The sequence below is a fragment of the Primulina eburnea genome, chromosome 3 (genome assembly GCF_022965805.1).
Source record: "Primulina eburnea isolate SZY01 chromosome 3, ASM2296580v1, whole genome shotgun sequence".
Classification (NCBI taxonomy): Eukaryota; Viridiplantae; Streptophyta; class Magnoliopsida; order Lamiales; family Gesneriaceae; genus Primulina; species Primulina eburnea.
In genome coordinates, this window is record NC_133103.1 from 24,078,448 (window position 1) to 24,098,746 (window position 20,299).

Here is a 20,299-nt window from a genome sequence, read left to right on the forward strand (position 1 = left end):
GATTTTTTTCAAGATCAGTTGAAGATAAACAAAACGACACATCATCTCCGATCCAATTATTCAAGAAGTCAACAACAACTATCCAAATGTCAACAAACGGATAGAATTGATTTTCCAAACGAAGACGACAATTGACGAACTACAAACTCAATTCACTTGTTCCAATGTGACTTCTGAATTTACAATGTTCGATGATGCAAGCAGAGAATCACATACTAATGAAGATATAGGTATCGATTTATGCGAACAATAAAAACTTTCTAGATTTATGTAATGAAATTATCACATGTTGTAAAAATTTTGCAGATATAATTGGTGTTTTGAAGGAAGTTCGACAGCTTAATAAATTTCACAAAAAAAATATGAACATCATCGGATATAGAAGAGAGATAGTACTTATAAATCCTTCGTGAGTATTTATTCTATCTTTATATCTTCATAAAAAAGAAAAAGCAAACTAATATTTTTCAAAGCCTTATTTTAGTATTAAAATTTTACGATATATGATTGGATAAATATATTTTTACTGATTTTAACTATTTTTCCCTCTTCTTAAAGGCTAGATACTATAACAATTACTTTATGGGATGATCTTGCTATTAACGAACGACTATTTTTACAAGAGATAGAGATGGATAAACCGGTTATAGCTTTCTGTAACTTGAAAAGACATATATTTGAAGGTAATTTTTTTAAAAATTTTATAATCAATATTTACAATAATTATTCATTAGCATTACTCACTACTTCTTCTTATGACTGATAATAGGAAAGTTTCAGTTCAAATCAACAACAACAACAATGTTCACAAATCCATCTTGCATAGAAAAAGAAACAATAAATATATGGTATTATTATTTTCGATTGTTTTTAACAAAAGTTTAATATTGATATTATTTCTTTTTACTATTCAAGTTTGTAAATATCTTTATGTTAATCATTCTACTGCAGGTTAGGTAACAACTTCAAAGAAAGAAGTCTGGAAGAATTATGGATGACACATCAAATTAAGATGCTGAAGAAATTACTTTGAGGCAAATTCTCGATCAAATTAATATTCTACCAAAGGTTACGTATAATTTATTATTTAATTTATTTTTATTACTTCACAATTATTTTTTCGAATATTTATTCAATGGACCAAATATTTTATTAATGACATTTAAAAAAAATTAGATAGGGAATCAACAATTGATATTAAATTTGACTTTATGTATCTCACTTATTGACAAATACAGAACAAATTCTATTGCTTCAAGGCATACATATACGAGGTAGAAAATAAGGCGAATCCATGATACGAAGCATGTAGTAATTGCTCAAAATCAGTCAACAAAACAATGAAAACCCGGAGCTGTAATAACTGCATAGACTTCAATATCAGTAATGTGTCAAGGTAAAATTACATTTAAATATTATATTTATAAGTTTACATGAGTTGACAATAATGCCTTACATTAAATTGTTATTGTAGATATAGAATAACGATGAGCGTAAATGATGGCACTACCACTGCAAGTGTTACATTGTTCGGAAATGTCGCAAATGTTTTTATTGGCTGCAGCGTTGAAGATTATATCGATTCCATCACTAAGGTATACAAATAATGATTTTTTTTCCAAAGAATATATATAATTACCATTTACTAATAATAATATTCTTTTTCTACAGGATGACAACACTTCAATATACTACAAGCATTTAGAGACACCAAATAGAGAAGAATATACATTTCTTCTCAAAATGGACAAGTCGGTTGAAATAAAAGGCGGAACATTAGCATTTGTAATTGAAGGCATTCAAAATCCAAGCACAAATTTCAACAACAAAAACGTTGCAAGCAAAAAGAGATCTATAGATTTCGAACAAGAAGATATTAAAAAGAAAAGAGGATCTCCAACAAATATCATTAACGATATTGGCATACAAATAATAGAACACCACAACAATACAAATACGGAGATTAAGGATGATGAAATTATAGCTTCTCCTGCAAGGAAAGATTTTCAGCATCAAAAAATACAAAAAAAGAGAGGTCGTCCAAGAAAAGAATCATCAAAGAATAAAGATATGAAAATGCAAATGATTGATGGCGATAACACCACAAGAATAGTTATTGAAGATGATGATAATATTGCTTCTTTCATGAAGAAGAAAGGGCGAATGAAAAAGGAAAAACTCGTGAAAGATAGAAAATTCCAAAATATAAAAGAAGAAAAGGTTGACACAATTATTTGATTTAAGTTTTAGAATGCATTATCTACGTTATATTTTTATTTTTCTGGAATTAAATAAATAGTAGTAAAATAATGTGATCAACACTATAGATTATATTTTTTCTTTATCTCATATTTATTTTAATACTTTTGTTACATTATATTACATTGAATTTTACTGTTTGACTAAATAAAATAGATGAAAATCATTAATTATTTGTAAATTTATAATCTCTTCTTAACTCATTTCTTCAACAACATTTATCAACAATAGAAATGTGTTTCTACGTGCAACGCACGTGTCTTTTACTAGTCTTATTAAAAGTCTTAAATGATTATAATTATTCTCAAACTTTTTTTCGTTTTACTTTTTTTAGGAATAAACCAGTAGTTGCAATTCAATAGAATTAGACGAGTAATGACATTTTTTTTTGGCAAAAACTTGTGTGAGACGGTTTAACAGGTTGTATTTGTCAGACGATTATCTTATTTGGGTCATCCATTAAAAAATATTATTTTTTATGCTAAGAGTATTACTTTTTATAGTGAATATGGGTAGGATTGATCCGTCTCACAGATTAAAATTCGTAGACGGTCTCACATGAGACACTTTTTTTAGGCAAAAACTTGTGTGAGACGGTCTCACGGGTCGTATTTGTGAGACGGATCTCTTATTTGGGTCACCCATGAAAAAGTATTATTTTTTATGCTAAGAGTATTACTTTTTATTGTGAATATGGATATGGTTGACCCGTCTCACAGATTATGATCCGTGAGACGGTCTCACATGAGACCCACTCTTTTTTTATTATTTAAAAGTTTCAGTTTTAAAAAAAAATTCTATTATTTCGATGGAAGTATCTGTTAAAAAAAAATTTTATTATTTAAATCGATGACCGAAATGAGGTAACCAAAATGATCGATTTTTTTATCGGTTTGATTTAATTAAATTTTCCTTCAGATTAATGAGAATTGAGAACTACTTAAAAAAAATCTTGGGTGAGAGGGATTATTTGAATTCATTTTGTGCGAGTCTTTCTCTAAGCTTATAGATATCTTGTAGAGTCCAAATTCAGTACACATAAAACTCATGCATTTATTTAATTGTTAAATTATTTAATCAAGTTAAAAATGATTTTTTGAGATGCATGATTTAAGAAATTACATTATTTTAAATTATTTATGTTTATGTGATGCACGTTAAAATATTTCTCGAGTTTCATGTTTCAGGCGATTATTCGAACAAGACCAAGAAAAAGAGACTGGCGACGATTTTGGCAATTTTTAAAATGTGGTATTTTATTTTAAGTTGGGTTTGGGGCATTTTAAAAGGTTTATTTAATTTTTAGCATTTTAAAAGCCTAATTTAATTATTAGGTGATTTTATGACTTTAAAGTTTTAAAGATTTGTCACTTGTACATTTTATTTTAAATTAAGAGATGTTATTTAAAGTTAGAGGAAGGCTGGTATTTTAATTAGTTGTTAATTATTAGTTAACCACAATTTTATCCCCTAATTATTAAAAACACACACACACACTTACACACACACATATACACGTTAAAACATACACACACATTTCCTTGCCTCTTCATTTCCATTTGTTTTGAAGAAAATTTTAGGGTTCTAAAAACCAAGAGCAGCCGCCCCTCTCCTCTATATTTTCCAGCAATTTTCGTTGGGTTTATTCAAGAAAAATCATGCCACGTTCATCCCAGATTGTCCCCCGCATCATCCCCGCATCGGTATCGTCGGTTTGGTAAATTTTAATATCAAAAGGCATGTATATTCTTTCGCATATGCATTGATCTAGTCATAGTAATTGTTTTATGTTTATTATGCGTAAAAATCCATGTATGTTGTAAAAAATTTGAGCAAAAAAATTTGTTGGATCGGTTTTGGAACGATTTTAAATCTGAAAACTCGAAATTTGCTGTCATTTTAATTACTTCGACTTTTCGGTCGATTTTCTAGAAAAGCTTTCAACATATAAAACGTAGAACTTTTCGATACCTTTGATTTGACAGTAAATTCGAAATATTTGATAAGAAATGAGTAAGTTATGATCTTTTTCGTGGGACTACTCAACTACATTTTTCTGAAAATGCGTTCTTGATGTGTTCTTGAAGTTTTATTGTTGCAGGCTACTTTGGGGATCGACGAGTGATCGCTGCTGCATTTAGGTATATCGAGAATGATGTTGGGATGATTGTTGGTGTTTCGTTTCGTGTCGTTAGGCACTTGGTTGAATTAGAAGCCACAGGAATTGTTTTTGTGTGAAAGGCCGTGTTGACTGATTGGGTTGCGTTGTTTGCAATGCGTAGTTGTTTTGGGGCGTTTTTTTGAGTTTGAATAAGTGCCATAGCATCCTAGGATGGGTCTCGAGGAATTGGTTCATGGTCCGTATGATCAAGTTATGAGGAATAAGCCTTAAGTGTAGTGTTTCTTCGTTGGTTCGATTTTACAGCACCTACACGGACCTGTAGACAGACCTTGGCATGGGGTCCGTGCACTTTTTCCTCAAAAATTCGATTTTCCAGCACCGAAACGAACCCTTACACGGGGTTCATGTCCTTTATATATAAAACAAAATTCTTTTTTTTAGCGATTGTTTTGGGGTTTGATATTATGATTTAGTATGATGATTAAACGTGGTCAAGTCCCGAGAGGTTTAGAACGTTTTTTCACTTTTGGGTGTGAGTGTGACTATACGTCTAAGTTATGCAAGATAAGTGTGTGAATTCATGTTAGTATGTGCAGCAGTATCCCTAAGCGATATCCAACGAATCCTTCAACGCCAAGTAAGTATGTTCGACGTGAAAAAGAAAATACTTTTAAGTTTTTGAGGTATGCTAAATGTCTTGTGACCAAATTATGAACGGGTTTGGAAGTCAGTGAACGTGGCCGAGGACCTCTCCCCCCGGTAAAGCATGACCAGGTTTAGATCAGGATTGGAAAGCGGTAAAGCATGACCAGAGACCAATCCACCCGTTAAAACATGAACGGGGGATCTCATGTATGTGGTAGTGGACTTTCCCTGCCAGCCTAGTAAAGTGGTTTAGTCTGATCAGACAATTTTATGTATGGGTCACTTGTTTTGAAACATATCTCTACGCAAAATGATGTTATGTATGCTCAAGTATGTATGATGCAAGCATGTTTAAGAAAAGTTTTACGTTGATGGCACGTCTATGATATGTATGTATGTTCAAGCTTTTTTATGCATGTTCTAGTTTCAAGTATGTACACTCTATTTTAAAGATGCATTTGGTTTTATTACGTATTACTTGTTATTTCCAGTTTATACATGTTGAGTCTTTAGACTCACTGGACTTGATCGATGTAGGTGAGGATGACTTTGAGGAGACGAGGGGTGGGGACCAATGAGCTGGCTTGGACTGCACATGAGGCTAAACCCGAGGACCGCCAATGTTTTAAGATTTGATGTATGAAAATTTTAATATTCTGATTTATAATGAAGTGGTTTATGATCTTTAAACGATTATTACTTTTGGCAAACTTGGTTGTGGTTGTTTTTATTGCAAATGTTTTTAGACGAGCAAGTTATTTAATGCAAAGTTGAAAGTTTATTTTGTATTTAAGAAAATTTTTATTTTTTCGCAAATTTTAAAATAGTTAAAAGTACGGTACGTTACATATCTCCTTATCGATGCTAATGAAACCGAGGAGCGACATTATATTTGGTGATGCCTTTAGAAAGGGTTCGGGTCATCTTTGGACTCAGATAGGAAGTATCAAAATAGGACCAACCTAGAATTGGTTTTGGGAAGCCAAAAGGAGACCGGGTGGAAGTCGGTATGGGTAAAGAAATGGTAACATATTAAACTGTTAGGGCATCATATTCTCGCACCTAAAACACAACGGAAGTTTGAAAATTTTCGTTTCGACAATGGAAACGTTGATTGGATGTCGTGTGTTTAAATTTACATTCACAGGGTGTAAGGGTTTATGAACCGTCTACTACTTAAAATACTGATATAAATTTTTATTTTTATATTTTAATACTAAATCTCGAATGATAAAACAGAAGGAGGAAGTGAACTGAAGAGAAGGATAAAAGAAAACGGAAGTGCAAAATTGAGGAATAGAAGGCAACAGTGAAGACAACAAAAGACTGCACATAAGACATCGACACAGTGGAAGATAGAAGGCAGAAGTATGATAAATTCCTCAACACACGCCAAAAATCACTGAGAATTCCTCTTATTCGTTCTTTATTTTATTTTCTTCTATGAAGTTAAATATGAGTTTTCACTTTTGTTTTGAATTTATGGAATAAATTTCTTTAGGCTAAGACCATGATAGGGCCAAACAATACTTTGTTTGATAATTAGTTTATTTTCAATAATATTATTTTTCTAGATTTTAATTTTTGCTTGATGTTGGTTTAATGTTTCTTGTTAATAGCCTGATCAACTATTTACATGTTTGTTGATTAATCACGAATCGAAAGATGATTGATTAAATATAGCAACAAATATGTTATCAACACATGTTTAAACTGATTATAAATAGCATTCGGTTTCAGTATGCGATTTTAGGTGAAAACTGAAATTCCACGAAGATTTAATGTATTTAGATATAATTAAATTCAATCAGAAATAATTGTACTGTTAGATTTAAATATGTTTATTAACTCGGAGAAACCGTTTAATAAATAAAAATGAGGATTTCACTGTGATTGTCAAGAATTAAATAAATAATTGAATTTTAACATGTGTCAACATAGTAGAGTTTGGTACCATTGTGTGTCTTGGTTCTTTATTTGAAGTTGAATCCCTCATTGATCGTTAAATTCGTCGTTTTTAGTTGCAATTATTTTATTTAATAGTTTAGATTAATAATTCATATATCATCTTTTTATTTATTTTGTCTAGCTTAAATTAAGTGATAAAAATTCTAGTAATTAAATATTACTCTATGTGGGATCGATATTTGGACTCATCATTCATTTACTATGACTTGACCTAGTTGCTTACTAGATTTATTCCCAACCGAAATCGTCGGTCAATTTTTTTGCGTCGTTGCCGGGGATTAATTTATTTAATATTAGAGTAAATTGTTTGCTTGAGACTAGTCGAAATTTTATATTTTTTCTAATTTATTTAATTTATTTTTATTTTATTGTGAAGTACTTCGAGATCGATCATCGAGAAGTGTTCACGAACTTTGCCCAACAATACTCGGAAGCATTCTATGCTGCTTGGGAGATATTTAATGATTTGGCAAACAAATTTCAGTACCATGATTTGTCAAACTAGACTCTTATTCGAATTTTCTATATTGGTTTGGATGAGGCAACAATAAGTTGGGTAAACTATAGAGCTTTGGCAACTGATAGTTACTTGTTTAATAGAGATTACAATAGTGTGATTGATGCGACTTTGATTTTTGTACTCCCAAGAGAAAATTGTCGACAAGTATTATAATTTGGTGAGTCCGAATATCGTATCAACAGCAAAACTACGGTAATTACATGTCCACTACAATTTCATTTTGTTTTGTTTTTTTTTTCTTTTAATTGTTTGAATCTTTAATTGGTAATTTTTAATTGTTCAAATTTTAATTCAAATAGTTGAGATTAGAGGATCCGCTCTTTGATATTTTAATAAAGTTAACATTAATGAACATTATTGAAATCCACTTAATAAAATGGTTCCAATATATTAAATAATAATATTTATATTATGTTATATATTATTATCTTATAAGTATATAATATAAACCAAAACTTATAAATGTTGCCAAGCATTTATTGTGCTATATATATTTTTGTAAACACTAAATCAATGTTCTCACTTTAAATGGTTGGTAAAACCAAACAAACATTTAAATGGTACCAAGAAATTAATATTATGATATATTCATATATAATAAATCAAGGTATCCACTTTAAATGGTAGGTAATACCAAACTAACATTTAAATAGTTCCAAAAATTTAGTGTAACATATAGCTAAAATAAATCAAACTCCTATTATAAGTAATGTATAATAATGCTTAAAGAAATAAATATAACATAAACAATAAATAATGACTAAATAATATAAAAAATAAATTATTACCTTTTAATAACCTTATTGTCATACCAAGAGTTTCATCTTTTTATCTCAACTTTGGGAAGTTAGCTACTCATTATTCAAAGTGTAAAACTTTGAATTTGAAATTAACATGCTAAATATATTTAAATTAAGAAATAAGGAAAAACAAAGAGAGAAATATTATGAACTCAAGGGTTTGTTCATAAAATGAGGGATATTTCAATACATTACAATGCACCCCTATTTATAGCCAAATTTGGGGAGACAACCACAAGTAAAATATTATTTTGTACACATAAGTCTTCATTGGTGTTCCAAGAAATTAAGTCACCATACACATCATTTTTGAAAATCTTCCCATCCGAGTTTGATTTTCCACATAAAACAAAACATGTAGATAATTGAGTTGTTTGAATTGTGGTTTTTTTTTGTTTTTCCAACATTGACCAAATAATTTGAAAGATATGGTCAAAATGCTTTAGCATGGTAAAATTGTCACTCTTTTGGTAACTTTATTTGTTCCTTAATTTGATCTCAATTGTGAGAAGATTTTTATCTCATGCTTGGCACCAATATTATAGATATTAGAATCAAATTTCGAAAGCTCAAAAAATCATCTTAATCCCATTTGAAACGCCAAGGTTATTCTTGTTTTATCGAATCAGTAAAAATAGTAAAGATTTATAATTACACAACAACTTATATTTTATACATTTTATTATACATCATATAATATTTAAAAATTTAATAAAACAAAACTATAAATTTATATTATAAAAAATTTAATTAATGTACAATTTTTTTATGTTTATCAGCAAATGCACTTGTTAGATGATGTGGCAAATTTCGACTATCACTAGCATTGTGATCCTTCATTGCAGGGTTGAAGTCACCAATATCCTTCACAAATTTGCCCCAATTTTGTAAACCAAACATTTGAGCAGTAAGAAGAGAGTAGTACACATTTAGATGAAATCATGACCCAGTGGGAGAAGATGGTCAATGATTTAGCAGAGATAAGTAAGAAATATTTGGAAATTCATATCATGTCATTACCTTTCATAGATGAACAGATTGAGCTTCTAGTGCAACCAGTTTCTGAACTCCGCCAAGAAAATGAAGTGATTTTTGCAGATCAATTAACGACTAATCAGGTATGAGTGAATGAGAGAGTGATTCAAATCATGTAGAAACTTCACCTGCATCTGATCTTCCACAAGTACTTGAGCTGGAGGAAGAAGAATTATTCGAGGAATCCCTATGCGAAGATTAGACAGAAGTGAAGTTGGAGGAAGTAGAAGAACACAAGTCGAAGGATTTGAACTCATATATGGTCTTAACATATATTTCACCGGCATTTTCTTTATTTCCATCAACGAAAACTCAAGAATATTACATCCTCTACGATCTTTATCATGGATTAGATTGTTCTTCTCCTAATAACCAGTTTTTGCCGAGTGTTGCTGGAGCGACGAGCGTGCAATGTCAATATCATGCCAAGGTTGAGGGCAAACATAATCAAGACCCATATATAATATTGTGTAATGCCCAAGATTTATTCTGTTAATTCGAGATTATTGATTTATGAATTGTTGCGAGAAGGACCGCGCAGAGACAAGAGTTGGGAAAGCATGTTATATGTGCGAGGACAGAACACATCGCGCATATGCGCGAGCATGGCAGAAGACCTCGGGCATATGCGCGAGGCAAGGCGCACATATGCGCGATCATGTGGAACTTAAAAGTGCCAAGACAGTAGTCTTGAGCGAGGCCAGTGCGCGCATATGCGCGAGCAAAAGATTTTGATGCGCAGAGACCAGTAGGTCTCGCGCATATGCGCCGATGATGGTCGCGCATATTCGCGAGACGTGCAGCACAAAGAATGAGCCACTTGGTCTAGCCATGCATAAATACATGTAATCAACTTCATTTCTTCAGACTTTCAGCAAGAAAGAACGATATAAGTGATAAAGATAAAAAATTGTATATTAATTAAATGTTTTATAATATAAATATATAGTTTTTGTTTTATTAAATGTTTAAATATTATATGTTTTATAATAAATTGTATAAAACATAAGTTGTTGTGTAATTATAAGTTTTTACTATTTTTTACAGGTTCGATAAAACAAAAATAAACTTGGCGTTGCAAATTAGATTAAGATGATTCTTGGACCCGTAGAAAGTTGATGTTAATATCTACAATATTGGTGGCAAGCATGAGATAAAAATCTTCTCAAAAATGGGATAAAATTAAGCAACAATTAAAGTTACTAGAGAAGTGGCAGTTTTACCATGCTCTAGTATTTTGACCATATCTCTCAAATTACTTGGTCAAATAGTTAAAAAAAAATACCACAACTCAAGCAACTCAGATATATACAAGTTTGTTTTTATGTGGAGAAGAAAATTCGGATGGGAAGATTTTCAAAAGTGATGTGTATTAAAATATTAATTTCTTGGAACACCAATGAAGACTTATGTGTAAAAAATAATATTTTATTTGTGGTTGTCTCCCCAAATTTGGCTATAAATAGGGGTGAATTGTAATGTATGGAGATATCCCTCATTTTATGAAGAAACATTTGAGTTCATAATATTTCTCTCTTTGTTTTTCCTTTATTTCTTCATTTAAATATAATTAGCATGTTAAATTCATATTCAAAATTTACACCTTGAATAATGAGTAGCTAACTTCCCAAAGTTGAGATGAAAAGGTGAAACTCTTGACATGATAATAAGGTTATTAAAAGGTAAGAATTTATGTTTTATATTATTTAATCATTATTTATTGTTTATGTTATATTTATTTCTTTAAGTATTATTATACCCTACTTATAAGTGGGAGTTTTGATTTATTGTTGCTATATGTTACACTAAATTTTTCGAACCATTTAAATGTTAGTTTGGTATTACCAACCATTTAAAGTGGATGCCTTGATTTATTGTATGATATATCATAATATTAATTTCTTGGAACCATTTAAATATTAGTTTGGTATTACCAACCATTTAAAGTGGATGCCTTGATTTATTATATATGAATATATCATAATATTAATTTTTGGTACCATTTAAATGTTTGTTTGTTTTTACCAACCATTTAAAGTGGATGCCTTGATTTATTATATATTAATATCATAATATTAATTTCTTGGTACTATTTTAATGTTTGTTTGGTTTTACCAACCATTTAAAATGGGAACCTTGATTTAGTGTTTTCAAATATATATATATATATATATATATATATATATATATCACAATAATACTTGACAACATTTACAAGTTTTGGTATATATTATATACTTATAAGATAATAATATATAACATAATAAAAATATGATTATTTAATATATATTGGAACCATTTTATTAAAGGAATTTCAATAATGTTCATTGATGTTAACTTTATTAAAATACCAAGAATGGATCCTTGAATCTCAACTACTTAAATTAAAATTTGAACAATTTAAAATTACCAATTAAAGATTCAAACCATTAAAATAAAAAAAACAAAAACAAAAACAAAAAGACATTGTAGTGAACTTGTAATTACCTTAGCTTCCCTATGGATACGATATTTGGACTCACCGAATTATACTACTTGTGGACAACCTGCTCTTGGTAGTGCAACAATCAAAGTCGCAACAAGTTTTTGGCGCCGTTGCCGGGGAAGTATAATTTAATTTCAGGTCTATTTAATTTTGTTTATAGTTTATTTTTCTTTATTTGAATTTTTATCGTTTTTATGTGTTTTTATTATTTTGCATTTGCATTTGCATGAGCATTTGGTCACGTACACTTAGTGGTCGACTCATTCGAAATAACCTTTTATTTTTACAAAACATGGCGGAAGAACCCATCCAAGAAAATGAAGATGAAATTAAATCTCAACATGATCATGATAGACGAAGAACACTTAGAGATCACATGAATCCTACACGTACTAGTGCACCTTCATGTCTAGTTTTTCCCCTGATGCATTTCATTTCAATTTTAAGCCTGGTATTATCCAACTTTTACCCAATTTTCATGACTTAGATTCTGAAAATCCATACATGCATTTACGAGAGTTTGAAGAAGTGTGCAACACATATAATGATCTAAATTGTAGCATGAACATCATTCGACTTAAGATTTTTCCTTTTTCTTTAAAAGAAAAAGCTAAAACTTGGCTAAAAAATCTTAGATCGGGATCCATTCGAACTTGGGATGAATTGCAACAACAATTTTTGAAAAAGTTATTTCCATCCCATAGAACAAATTCTTTCAAAAGACAAATCATCACTTTCACTGAGAAACTTTTTATCAGTGTTGGGATAGATACAAAGAATTGCTTAATCTTTGTCCACATCATGGTTTTGAAATTTGGATAGTTGTTTCTCAATTTTATGAAGGATTAACACCTAAAGATAGGCAAATGGTTGAATTTATGTGTAATAGAACATTTGAAGATAAAGATCCAAATGATGCAATTGAGTATCTCGATTCATTAGTTGAAAATGCTCAAAATTGGGACACTATAGGTACAATCGAACCATCAAACAAGATTCAATCTCTCACATCTGGTGGAGGTATGTACACCCTAAAAGATGAACATGATCTCCAAGCTAATTTACCTCTTTGGCAAGAAAAGTTGAGGCACTTGAATTGAAAAAAAATGGTCAATTAAAAGCTATTCAAGAAATTGCGTATCACATATATGATACAGGCGATCATTCTACAAAAGATTTTCTCACTTTGCCCTCTTTTAAAGAATGTCTCCATGAACAAGTCAATGTTTGGAACAATTTCAAATCATTTTCTCAAAATTACAATCCAGGTTGGCGAAATTATCCAAATTTTAGTTGGAAGAATGATAATGCTGCACAATTTCCGCAACCACATTTTCAAAATCAACAATATTTTCAAAATTATGCACTTTATGTTCCTCCACCTAAAAGGAATTTGGATGATTTATTGAATTCTTTCATTGACAAGAGTCTATCAATACTCAAACTGCTCAAACCATTACAGATTTGAAAGATACTCTTGCTAAATTTTCATCTGCACTTAAAGTTAATGAAAAAGGTAAATTTCCTTCACAACCACAGCCTAATCCCAAGGATCATCATTCACAAACTGGAACTTCTGGAACTCAACCGATGGATCAGGTAAAATCTGTTATTACCATTCGAAGTGGTAAGGTTGTGGAAAAATCCATTCCTGAACCTTGTGAAGATGATGATAAATCAACTCCAAAGGGTAAGGATGTGGTACCCATAACTTGCGAAGAGGAGGTTCAACAGACAGTGTCACCACCATTCCCTCATGCATTGAAAAATACAAAAAAATCAAATTTGAATTTTGATATATATATATATATATATATATATATATATATATATATATATATATATATGATATATTTAAACAAGTAAAAGTTAATATTCCTTTATTAGATGCAATAAAACAGGTACCATCATATACCAAATTTTTGAAAGACTTGTGCACTGTGAAAAGAAAATTGAATGTGAAAAAGAAAGCATTTTTAGCCGAACAAGTAAGTGCAATCATTCAAAATAATAATACTTTGAAATACAAAGACCCTGGTTGTCCTACTATTTCATGTATTATTGGAGAACGAAAGATTAAAAAAGCCTTGCTTGATCTTGGAGCTAGTGTGAATTTACTTCCATATTCAGTTTATCAAGAACTCAATCTAGGCGAGTTAAAATCTACTTTGGTAACATTTTTACTTGCCGATAGATCTGTTAAAGTGCCAAGAGGTATGGTAGAAGACGTGTTGGTCCAAGTTGATAACTTTGTATATCCTGTCGATTTCATAGTTTTAGATACACAACTTATCGAAGCTTGTAATGCAATTCCTGTAATTCTGGGTCGTCCATTTTTAGCAGATTCTAATGCTCTTATAAATTGCAGGAATGGAATAATGAAGTTGTCATTTGGTAACATGACCTTGGAGCTCAATGTTTTTAATCTTTGTAAGCAACCACATGACAAAGGAGATGAAAGTGAAGATGAAAATCTTATTGAAACTGAAACGTCCCATGTTCTTGCGTTTAAAATGTACTAGAAATTTTTTTTTTTTTTTAAATTTCGGTCCTTGTAAAAATATTTTAATAAAATATTTTTGCCCATGACCTCGAATATTCGCTAGCTAGCAATTAAAAATCAATTGCAAACGTCATAAAATAAAATAATCGCATGAGTTACCAAACCTAGAAAGCAATAATCGTGAAACGTATTTTCCTCTCCAAAACCACTCTAAAGCATAAATAAATGGTTTTAAAAATCTTTTAACGTAAAAACGTAATCATGATCGTGAGTGCGGAAAAAGTAGAAGCGCTGGTCCTCGGGTTGTGTGCACCTTCAGTCCAGTCATCTCATGCGTCAAGCCCTCCCTCAACCTCACCTGCATCCATCAGACCTAGTGAGTCTAAAGACTCAATACACCAAATCTTTGTAACGAGTAACAGATATAAAATCACATGCAACAGTGAAAATACTTGTACTCAAAATATCATTTCATGAAAATGCATAAACTTGAGCATGAAAATTTTCGTAAATATTTTCATGATGCATAACATGAACCTGAACCTTTACCTTTTCCTCAATCATAACATGACATAATAACATGACGTGATAACATGACGTGATTCTTTTCATGATCATAACATTATCTTTCTCTTGATTGAATTCAGATCGTTAATTGTGACTTTCCTGACGTGACATGACATGACATGACGATGATACCATCTACATGAAACCACAGTACTGGGCGGCGGGGACATCAGCGACACAAGATCGTCAACTGAGCCTTGGCCTATTCTTGATCGTAACCTCAAATCCTCAATTCCTGACATGACATGACATGACGATGGTACCATCTACATGAAACCACAGTACTGGGCGACGGGGACATCAGCGACACAAGATCGTCAACTGAGCCTTGGCCTATTCTTGATCATAACCTCAAATCCTCGTAGTCACAATTACTTCACCTTCATAAATATTTTCATGTTTTCATCACCTTATAAAATCATGCATGAATGTATTTTCTTTTGAAACCAAGCGTGCACTATGTATTTTAAATGTCAATTTTAATCATAAAATTCCATGGACATTTAAAATAAATCATAAATAAATCATGAACATTTCATAAACATTTGAACATGAACATAATATCATAAAAACAGCATTTAGGGCACTGCCATGACCGTTACTAATTTTAGATGTAAAAAGACCGTTTTACCCCTAATCATGACATTTTACGTTTCTGACTTTTTTCTTGATTTCTTGACTCTAACATGTCCCAAATAAATATTTAAGCTTACATGAATTTTTTCGTAATTTTACTTAGCTTAAATAATAGACAATTTCAATTATCTTTTCTTGATTATTTTAACGGTGTTTTAATCCCGAAAAATACCAAACTTTAATACAAAATTCCTAAATTCTAAATTTAGTCCTTTTATATTATTTTAGCCCTTATGGATCACGACTCGACCCCCGTGAGCCGTTTTCCAAATTTTCTTTGTTTTCAAAGCTCATTTTGACACCTAAACTTCGACCCCGAGCCATCTCCTAATTTTATCGAGTTAGCCCCGAACCATATCGAACCGAAACTTGGCCAACATCCTAAATTTACCTACTGGACACTCAAACCCTTAAAAACTCAAGCCCAAAGTCAAAATCGAAGTCCCTCAAGGTTCTGCATGTGCTGGCCGAGAAGCACTCATGACATGATTTCCATGTTCGTGCTCGCAGGAGCCCAGCCGATGCATTCCCGATCAAACCCAGCCCATGAACCCTTTCTTAGGACCCTAGTGAACCCCCTTGCGCAGCCCGTGCTCCACGCACCAAGCCTGCCACGCCTGAAGGAGGCGCGAACCCTGCACAAGTCTGTGCAGGGCCCTCGGGTGGAGTCCTAGCAGCGCTAGGACTCTTTCTCGAGCCCTTGGTTCGAGTCCTAGCTTGGCTAGGGCTCTCACCCTGACTCAAGATGACCCTTGGCAGTGTCCTGGCCCAAGCCAAGACCGAGCCCTACCCTGAAACGTGACACCCAATTGCTTCAAGCCATGACAGCGGCCTTCGACTTTCGTATCTTATGTTCTGATGGTTTCTGCCGCTAGTGGGAGGGTGTTTGTGACATCGTTTTATCTTGAAAACTTTACTTAAACCTTATACATCATCATGACAGTCCACTAAAACGTGCAAAACATGAATCGACACAAGAAAACGTTAGATCGTAACGTGAATACGTAAAAACCGTAATAAAACTTCGTAATCTTTGCACATGCTTTTCTTAAATCGATATATGATGCAACGGATGAGCAAAAGGAAGATATTGGCGTGCCTTTGCGTAATAAACGCACGATATACCGACGACGACGAAGAACGGAGAGAACCGAGGCTTGCAACTATCAAAACTTTGAAGAAAAGGAGCCAATCTCCTCACGGCCGAAGCTTGTTGCTGCGCCGAGGAGAGGATTTTGTTTTCGTTAAAATTCTTGAGCGGCTGGAAGTGAGTGCCTAATCTAGGTTTGACACTATTATATATACTAATTTATTTTATTAATTAGGCTTAAGGCCTAGTAAATTTTAATTAAGCCCACTAGTGCAAAATAGGCTTGAATAAAATTATAAAAATGGTTTTCATAAAAATAATTAGCGAATTAAATAGCCGGGCTGCTTAAAAGATCGAATTTTAGTTGAAAATCCAACACCGATAAAAATTTAGTCCCGGCATATAAAATCACCCCGAAATTCCTTGATTTCAAAAATATGAGAAACCATCTCTCCTAAATTAAATAATTAAAATTAATTATTTAATTAAAACATTTTTCAGCCTCCGGTCTCCGTTCGTCGATCGTCACTCAAATAACCTTTTAAAAATACAGTTTAATGCAACCATGCAGAAATTATATTTTAAACATGTCAAAATGCACCACATAAATAATTCATGCAATTAAAACATTTAATTAAAAATACAAAAGAATTTAATAATTGCATGCACGTGATTTGCGTGGACCTTAAAATTTTCGGGGCGTTACAATCTCCCCCCCTTAAATTGAATTTCGTCCTCGAAATTCGTTTATCCTTAATAACCCAAAGTTTAGACTTAGTTCTAGTATCCAAAAAATCCACGCTTCCACTGCGCTACTCTGATAAAACTTATGTTCTAGAAAGTCCTTACGTCTACTAGGTCCCAATTAATTTTACCTTCTAAATTCTTATTTTCAAATCGTAACTTAAAAGACCCACAATGACTTAGTGATGTTACTATTTTAACCTCGAATTTCAATTTCTCTTAAAATTCCCAATGTTAAAAGATGGATGGCCATACTTATCGTATATTACTTTCTTATTTTATACCAAAATATTCATCAACTTATCAAATTTAAATCTTAAAATCCCAAACGCATCCGCTAATGCTTGATTAAAATTTCTTATAATACTAAAACCAGGATAACCCAAGGTTTTGAATATTTTTAAAAGTCTAAATCAACTCAATTCTTATCAGTTAACCCATTCAAGTATTGCTTATTGCTAAGATAGTCCCCAAATTCCGTAAAATTTGCAAAATCAATTCTTAATTTCCTCAAAAATAATCCTAATTGGTCCTTAATTTTCGAAAATCCTATGATTAACCCATAAATTTAGGCGTTCTTAATTTCTTTCTACCGGTTTCCCATAACATAATTTCAATAAATTTAAACTTTTACTCAAAAATCAATGACTATAACAAATTTTACCTGCCATCAAAACTTAAAATTCCAATTTATACATTTTCTTATTTTCAAGTCATTGCAAATCCTCAAATCATTATTTCTCATGAGTAATTCCCAAAAATTTATTCGACTAGTAACCATGATTCATAAATATTTTCTTAAAAAAAAATCTACGTGTCCCAAAAGCATTCATAATATTCACGATTAACTTATGACCCAAAAGTAGAATGTCAATACTAAAATCCAAAAATCAACGTAGTCCACTTCCACCACAAATCCCACATGCGTTGAAATAAAATAATTTCTTATTCCTCAACGTAACACGTATAAAAATCATGAAGCATATAATCTTTTAGCATAACAAAGTCATGCAACTATGCAGGAAGAAAATCGTTTACCATGCAACCTTAAACACCAACGTCATTCACTTCAAAACATGTATGCACATGTAGCTCAAACATATAGATCATGTAAACGTGTAGGTAACATCATAAAATCATAATAAGCATTTAAACTTACAACTTTGAGGCTTGACGACTGATCTTCCCGGCACTGATGGTGGCACAACCCTTTACAGAACCATTGGCTCTGATACCAACTGAAACGTCCCATGTTCTTGCGTTTAAAATGTACTAGAAATTTTTTTTTTTTTTAAATTTCGGTCCTTGTAAAAATATTTTAATAAAATATTTTTGCCCATGACCTCGAATATTCGCTAGCTAGCATTTAAAAATCAATTGCAAACGTCATAAAATAAAATAATCGCATGAGTTACCAAACCTAGAAAGCAATAATCGTGAAACGTATTTTCCTCTCCAAAACCACTCTAAAGCATAAATAAATGGTTTTAAAAATCTTTTAACGTAAAAACGTAATCATGATCGTGAGTGCGGAAAAAGTAGAAGCGCTGGTCCTCGGGTTGTGTGCACCTTCAGTCCAGTCATCTCATGCGTCAAGCTCTCCCTCAACCTCATCTGCATCCATCACACCTAGTGAGTCTAAAGACTCAATACACCAAATCTTTGTAACGAGTAACAGATATAAAATCACATGCAACAGTGAAAATACTTGTACTTAAAATATCATTTCATGAAAATGCATAAACTTGAGCATGAAAATTTTCGTAAATATTTTCATGATGCATAACATGAACCTGAACCTTTACCTTTTCCTCAATCATAACATGACATAATAACATGACGTGATAACATGACGTGATTCTTTTCATGATCATAACATTATCTTTCTCTTGATTGAATTCAGCTCGTTAATTGTGACTTTCCTGACGTGACATGACATGACATGACGATGATACCATCTACATGAAACCACAGTACTGGGCGGCGGGGACATCAGCGACACAAGATCGTCAACTGAGCCTTGGCCTATTCTTGATCGTAACCTCAAATCCTCAATTCCTGACATGACATGACATGACGATGGTACCATCTACATGAAACCACAGTACTGGGCGGCGGGGACATCAGCGACACAAGATCGTCAACTGAGCCTTGGCCTATTCTTGATCATAACCTCAAATCCTCGTAGTCACAATTACTTCACCTTCATAAATATTTTCATGTTTTCATCACCTTATAAAATCATGCATGAATGTATTTTCTTTTGAAACCAAGCGTGCACTATGTATTTTAAATGTCAATTTTAATCATAAAATTCCATGGACATTTAAAATAAATCATAAATAAATCATGAACATTTCATAAACATTTGAACATGAACATAATATCATAAAAACAGCATTTAGGGCACTGCCATGACCGTTACTAATTTTAGGTGTAAAAAGACCGTTTTACCCCTAATCATGACATTTTACGTTTCTGACTTTTTTCTTGATTTCTTGACTCTAACATGTCCCAAATAAATATTTAAGCTTACATGAATTTTTTCGTAATTTTACTTAGCTTAAATAATAGACAATTTCAATTATCTTTTCTTGATTATTTTAACGGTGTTTTAATCCCGAAAAATACCAAACTTTAATACAAAATTCCTAAATTCTAAATTTAGTCCTTTTATATTATTTTAGCCCTTATGGATCACGACTCGACCCCCGTGAGCCGTTTTCCAAATTTTCTTTGTTTTCAAAGCTCATTTTGACACCTAAACTTCGACCCCGAGCCATCTCCTAATTTTATCGAGTTAGCCCCGAACCATATCGAACCGAAACTTGGCCAACATCCTAAATTTACCTACTGGACACTCAAACCCTTAAAAACGCAAGCCCAAAGTCAAAATCGAAGTCCCTCAAGGTTCTGCATGTGCTG

The 20,299-nt window shown here is 31.9% G+C and overlaps 2 protein-coding genes across 2 annotated transcripts; both read left to right on the forward strand.

Moving 5' to 3' along the window:
• The first annotated feature begins 74 nt into the window (after positions 1-74).
• Positions 75-1,056, forward strand: LOC140828426 (replication protein A 70 kDa DNA-binding subunit B-like). The gene is made up of 4 exons (XM_073191395.1): positions 75-409; positions 559-683; positions 770-848; positions 952-1,056. Exons 1-4 carry the CDS (start codon positions 363-365, stop codon positions 1,031-1,033), a joined length of 333 nt encoding a protein of 110 aa, XP_073047496.1. The 5' UTR covers positions 75-362; the 3' UTR covers positions 1,034-1,056.
• A 315-nt stretch (positions 1,057-1,371) lies between these two features.
• On the forward strand, positions 1,372-2,316 carry LOC140828427 (uncharacterized). The gene is made up of 2 exons (XM_073191396.1): positions 1,372-1,595; positions 1,672-2,316. The coding sequence occupies exons 1-2, from the start codon at positions 1,488-1,490 to the stop codon at positions 2,236-2,238; spliced, it is 675 nt and encodes a 224-aa protein (XP_073047497.1). The 5' UTR covers positions 1,372-1,487; the 3' UTR covers positions 2,239-2,316.
• The last annotated feature ends 17,983 nt before the right edge of the window (positions 2,317-20,299 follow it).

Bases quoted from the DNA above. Each gene is read 5' to 3' on its own strand.
- LOC140828427 (XM_073191396.1), top strand. From the start codon at position 1,488: ATGAGCGTAAATGATGGCACTACCACTGCAAGTGTTACATTGTTCGGA. The intron at 1,596-1,671 runs GTATACAAATAA...CTTTTTCTACAG, and splicing joins ATATCGATTCCATCACTAAG to GATGACAACACTTCAATATA.
- LOC140828426 (XM_073191395.1), top strand. From the start codon at position 363: ATGAACATCATCGGATATAGAAGAGAGATAGTACTTATAAATCCTTC. The intron at 684-769 runs GTAATTTTTTTA...GACTGATAATAG, and splicing joins GAAAAGACATATATTTGAAG to GAAAGTTTCAGTTCAAATCA. The intron at 849-951 runs GTATTATTATTT...ATTCTACTGCAG, and splicing joins AAAGAAACAATAAATATATG to GTTAGGTAACAACTTCAAAG.